At 45.1% G+C, this 5849-nt stretch overlaps 1 protein-coding gene across 1 annotated transcript; it reads right to left on the bottom strand.

Moving 5' to 3' along the window:
* Positions 1–3050: 3050 nt before the first annotated feature.
* On the bottom strand, positions 3051–5139 carry LOC109770338 (bZIP transcription factor 50). The gene is made up of 3 exons (XM_020329042.4): positions 4589–5139; positions 3832–4052; positions 3051–3460 (listed from the first exon to the last, which is right to left on the bottom strand). Exons 1-3 carry the CDS (start codon positions 5026–5028, stop codon positions 3213–3215), a joined length of 909 nt encoding a protein of 302 aa, XP_020184631.1. The 5' UTR covers positions 5029–5139; the 3' UTR covers positions 3051–3212.
* Between the last annotated feature and the right edge of the window lie 710 nt (positions 5140–5849).

The raw sequence follows: 5849 nt of genomic DNA on the forward strand, positions 1-5849 counted from the left end.
GGTCGACACGGCGGCAAAAACAGCCAGGGCGGCGTGGATGTGCTCCACGCACAGATTCTCTTCCTACTGTACGTGAGGACGAGGATAAGGGAGAGATGGGCTGGGCCTAGGTACTGTATCACTCGAGCCCAAGTGCATAGTGCACCATTTTCTCTTATTCTATTTCTGCTTTTGCCTTTTGCTACTGGTTCTATTTAAATGAGCTAGCAAAGAATATTTGTTAGCTGTGAAACTTTGCACATAAATCAAACACAACAATTCTAGAAGGCAGAAAAATTTTGGGGTCAAAGGAGTTGTCTAACCATTTTTAGAAATTGAAAAGGCCAATTTCAAATGCTGCTGGCCCACTAAATAATTTCCAGGAGCACTTTCGGAATCTAAAAGAGGTTGGTTCCAACATGACAAATACCTAGAGATTATTTGCCACACTTTGAACATTTTAGTTTTCAGGTTTGGCAAATATGAATTTTTGACTTTAGATTGGATTTGAATTTGAATTGTGATTTGGATCAAGTGAAGATTAGCAACAGTAACATGATGACATGGCGCCATTATTAGGGGATTACTGTAGCATGACACTGGGGGTGTTACACGTGGGCTCGCTAGAAGGAAGGACCCGGAGTACTTGGATCCCAAGACAAGGAAGCCGACATCCTAGGAGGATTAGATTGGCTAGGAATTCCTTCACCGCCTTAGATTGGCTGGGACTCTTGCAAACCATAGACTCCGGGTATCCTTTATAAGCCTGGGCAGGGCTTGTCGATAAGGGCAACCAATCTCATACCTACCATCACCCACTGATTCACCATTTTACCTCCAAAGTGAGGGCCCAAACCTAGGTAATCAGTTCTCCTCTTTCCCCTGTTGTCCTTTCCGTCTAGTCGCAACACTCCATCGAAGGGTCCGCCGGATTTCACTTCATCAGTGATGCAATGGGTTGCACTGGCTGGGACCAAGATCTAGATGGGATCCTTCAACAATTTTGACGTCTACAGGGATAGATCTTTGCTTTTGGCTCGATGTCCTTAGTAGCTAACCCAACGGGCCTCCATGAGATCGTCGAAACCTTTGTGGCATGTCGAGTCTTCTTCGACAACTTGGTCAGCACCATTGAAACATACTGGAACAAAAACTCAAAAAGGATAATTTCACTAACCTCTACGGTTGGTGAGAACTTCATCAGCACCAGCTTCATAGCTTCCTCCGAGCCCTTGCTCTTCACTCGAGGATTGATGAGGGCATCCTTCTACCTCGACTGCAGATAAGGATTAATCGAATGGAGACGGGTTACCCGCTGGCGCATCTAATGAGTCGATGCAGGTGTTATCTAGAGCATATGGAGAGATGTAGGTGTGATCTAGATCATATGGAGATATGCGGGCACTACACAAGTGTTGTGTGGGTATTTGGATTGGACCTAATACTTGATTTTTCATGTTGTTTCCCTTGAGAGAGCAAAGTAGACATGTGTAATGGAGAAGTTTCACCTTATATGTATGATTTTGGAGATGAGTGTATCTCTTGATGATGGAGCACTTGACATGCTAGTGTCTTGCCTTGCATAACAATTATCTCTGTATATATATCCACTGGCCCACACGAGAAAAGTAGGATTACATTCCCACTCCGGAGCTAGGTGACCGATCCAGAATGCCTGGTGCAGGCTAATGAATTTTCCTGCTATTTTATCCAGGCTAATGAATATACCAGGTGCTCCAAGACTGACTACTGTTTGACTATTCAGGACTCCAACCAAACAAGTTGTAGGTTGGGCTCACGGAAGCTCCAGGCCAGGCAAATCTCTGCGAGGTCTCCCCCCCCCTCCAGCCTCTCGTGCCACGCTCTCCCAGTGTGACTCTTCTTCGACACGATGACCGCTACCGCCCAATCTGACACAGCGCCCTCCTCCTCCGCCTAGCCCCCCTCCCCCTCTCTCCTCTCCAAATTGCTGCTTGGGCGACTACTAGGACCGAGTCTCCCGCCGCGCACTCAGGACAACAACTTGAGATCCGGTGCCTTGCGATCTCCAACGAGCCCCACCTGTTGCATGTTCCCATCCTCGGCGCCGCTCCTCTGGCCACCGCGAGCGCGTTGTCACCTCTCCCATCCTCCCCCACATAGCTCCGAAAGGCCGCCCCCATTGACACCTTGAAGGTGCTGGACAAAATGTCTTCTCATTTTTTTTTGTAAATATATGATGTTTAAATGAGTAATAAAATTGAATGTTCAATGATATTGGAGGGATATTTTGAGGATTCATTGTTGGGGCAGTATGTCGATGAATTTCTTGAGGATGACAATAATTCATCGTTAGTGTTTGGCTTTTAAAAGTGATTTTCATAATTATGGATTTAGTAGTTCAGCATGTAGCTTGGACTTTCTTTCCACCGTTTTCTGTTTTGTTGCTCATGAACAATGATGTACTCATTTTCCTCATCTAATATAACACGTGCAATTCTCTTGCATGATTCAGAAAAAATATATGGATCTGTATTGTGTGGGGTAGGAACATTGAAGTTTGAATTATGATGTGAAATTGGAGTTAAAAAGGGTTCGTGTGCATAAATAGAAGATAAATGAAGAAAAGACCTGCAAACAAATCAGTCCATCCACAGACAGGGGAAAGACTTTTGAATGAGAAGAGGAACATTACGAAAGGTAAATGAATCTCTAATAAACATGCCGTTTCCAGAAGGTTTGGAACTGGTGATCAACAAAATATCGTTATTGTATTTTATTTTATTTTGCAGAATCGTTATTATATACACAAAATGAACCATATTAGGAGATTTTCCTAACCCCAAAAGCAGGAAAACGCTACAGTACTGTACTTGTACTAGCTGCTTGCCGTTACTGTAATTTTGACAACTACACTGAAGATTTAGTGGCCTTTCACTTGTGACTTCACCCGTGAACTTTCTATGGTTTGAATTTGACATCAACGTCATTCTGGCATTGGCAAAATAGGATTCACATAGTTACATAAACCCAGAGAGATAGACAGAGTGCCCGAACTTATGCCGAGACATAAAGTAACACAGAACGCCAGATTTCAAAACTAGCATCTGATTAGATGATCATAGAACAAAGGGAACAGAGAGAGAAGAAAGATAGTCATGGATAAAGCCACGGTGGCAGCAAGAGAACACATAATAGACATTCATTGCTAACTACACTACATACTGGAAACTTGCGAATAAGCCGGCACTAGTCTAGCAAGCGGCAGCTGCACGCAATGGCGGAGTATCTAGCTTGATCCTCTCCCTTGTGCCCCTCCAGCGCCTTCCATGGAGCAGAAGCTCCAAGGTCTCTGGTTGATCACTGCTTGGCTTTCCGGCTACCATTGCGAGATCTCTTTCGGCTCTCCTTGGAGCCACCAGACTTCGGTTGGGTAGACCGGGCGTTAGGAATAGGCACACGATGCTCACTAGCCAAAGCAGGGAAACCAGCGGCAGGGTTTCTGCAAAATGAAAACAATTACATTTAGCACAGCTTAAGTTTCTGCGAGCAAGTAATCCAGGTTGCATTTCATGCAAACTCTTAAGTTCTGAGACATCAAGCTCGCTAAGTTCTGATTATTTTCAATTAATGTAAACGATCAGATATCACCAACGGAAATTAGATTTTCTGAGTGCAATAGGGTTGCATAACCCAATAAGCTTAAATGGATATATCAACAATTTCAAGTTACATGAGCACAAGCCAACGTTAGAGATACTTGCAGTCCAGACAGTAATGCACTAGTTGTTTGTCAGCATGGTTGAGCAATGAAAACCATCAGCAATAGAATTTTATTCATACAGCTTATGGTGAAAACCATCAGCATCTTACCCGAAAGTACGGCAGACTCCTGCATGGCTGTGTGAGCACCAATAGGCCTATCCTTCAACATGTTCTGGCGCAGTGCCATGTTCTCAGCTGCGCAGCACTGAAGTGCGTAGCTGAGGCGGCGACACTCTGCCTCGAGATACTTGCTCTTCGTCTCCAAGTCCTTCACATATGACTTCTTCCTCTCCCTGGACTTCATGGCAGAATCCCTATTCCTCATTTGCCTGAAAAATCACCAAAAAATGCAACTTGTAAGAGGCTATACGTCCCAACTCCCAAATAGCCTTGCAATTGAGAAAAAAAGCATCCCTATTTCTCAAACATAATACTGGATAGTTCTCATCTGGTTAAGAATTTTTTGACTCTAAGACGATTCTTTCAGCAAGACAAAATAACATTCCGTTTAACCAAGAGATGTACAAAATATGGCTCTTTTAGCCAAGGTCAAACCCCACATGTCAACCGACAAGTTATGCAATTACAAAATTTTAGTGCCCTCATGTACTTAAAATTTCTTCCAATGAGTAACATTCACCATACGGAATAAGACATCTGAAAGCTTAAGAGTTTGTTACAGTTTTGTGCATTTTAGTAGTACTACGGATTAGGTTAAGTATGACTATGATAACGACCCTCCAGATAATTGTTCCTTAAGCTGGATGTAAATTCTAAGTTCTACGGGCAAACAAGATAAACGAAAATGCCCAATTTTAGATGACAGACGATTTATATCCTGCGACAAATAACAAAATTGGCATACCTCCTCTTCTTCTTGCTGATGGGATCATCGCCATCGACCTCCGTCTCGGGCGTCACCACCTCCGCCTCTGTCTCCGGCGTCACCACCTCCACCCCGTCTTCCCCCCTCCTAGAGTCCCCATCGGTGCTGCCCCCAGCCTCAGCCTCACTCCCGTTCCCCTTCTCGCCCCCCTCCTCGGCGCCGTCGAACAGCGTGTCCAAGAACTCGTCCACGCTGATCCCGTCCACCGGCTCCGCCCCCGCCGCCTCCTCCTCCTGCATCAGAAACCTCTCGATCTCCGACAGCACCTCCTCGCCGGCGGGGCTGGACCGGGAGGTCACCGACTCCGGCGACCCCGCCTCCGCCGCATCAAGCGGAGGCGGGGCGAGGAGCTCGGAGACTGCGGCGGACTCGCCGGCGAAGGAGGCGAGGAGGGCGTCCAGGTCGAGGTCGGTGTCCATGGGTGGGGTGAGATGCTATTTTGTCTCGGTCTCTGGCCACCGGTTGTTATATAAGCGGACTCGTGTGCTTCGGGTTTTTTGCTTCGTGGGGAAGGCGAGGAAAGTTCGTGGAAGTTGACGGTGAGGGGTACAGAGGGGTTGAATGGGACCCACGCGGAGTGGTGCCGTGGCCTGGCCAATGGGAGAGACCGGAGGCGCCACGCTGGCTCGTTGGGTTTTCCTGGCGGCTTTGGGCCGGTCTTGCTGGGTTGGGCTGCTGAGATGGACTTTGGAATGATTCATGACTCTCAACGTTTTATTTTATAGATAGACTATTAGTACCCCTAAAGAAAAAGATAGACTATTAGTCATGAATTTAAGAGCTTAAATTTTGAAGCTCACAATTTAGCGAAGCATGCTCTTTCTCTCGGGAATGGCCGTCATATTTGATTAGGTCACCCTGGAGATTTTTCCTTCATCCCTGTAAACATTGTGGCAATTAATAAAAAGTTTCGCGAGGTTGTCTAAAAAAAAGACTATCGCTAAAAAAATACTTTATACTCCCTCCGTTCCTAAATATATGTCATTTTAGAGATTTCACTATGGACTACATACGGAGCAAAATTAGTGAATCTGCACTCTAAAATATGTCTATATACATTCATACGTAGTTCATATTGAAATCTCTAAAAAGACTTATATTTAGAAATGGAAGGAGTAGATAGACTAAACATACTCATTTTGGATGATGAAGAAAAAAGTATTGATTATTTTAAAGACAATTGCCCGAGCATTATCTCATAAGTGTTGTATCTAAGTGATGTTGCACTTATTTCATTCAA

Source organism: Aegilops tauschii, chromosome 7 (assembly GCF_002575655.3).
Source record: "Aegilops tauschii subsp. strangulata cultivar AL8/78 chromosome 7, Aet v6.0, whole genome shotgun sequence".
NCBI classification, from domain to species: Eukaryota; Viridiplantae; Streptophyta; class Magnoliopsida; order Poales; family Poaceae; genus Aegilops; species Aegilops tauschii.

Excerpts from the sequence above, each read along its gene's own strand:
- LOC109770338 (XM_020329042.4), bottom strand. The coding sequence starts at position 5,028 with ATGGACACCGACCTCGACCTGGACGCCCTCCTCGCCTCCTTCGCCGGC. Across the intron at positions 4,053-4,588 it reads ATCAGCAAGAAGAAGAGGAG|GCAAATGAGGAATAGGGATT; the intron begins GTATGCCAATTT and ends GTGATTTTTCAG. Across the intron at positions 3,461-3,831 it reads GGAGTCTGCCGTACTTTCGG|AAACCCTGCCGCTGGTTTCC; the intron begins GTAAGATGCTGA and ends TTCATTTTGCAG.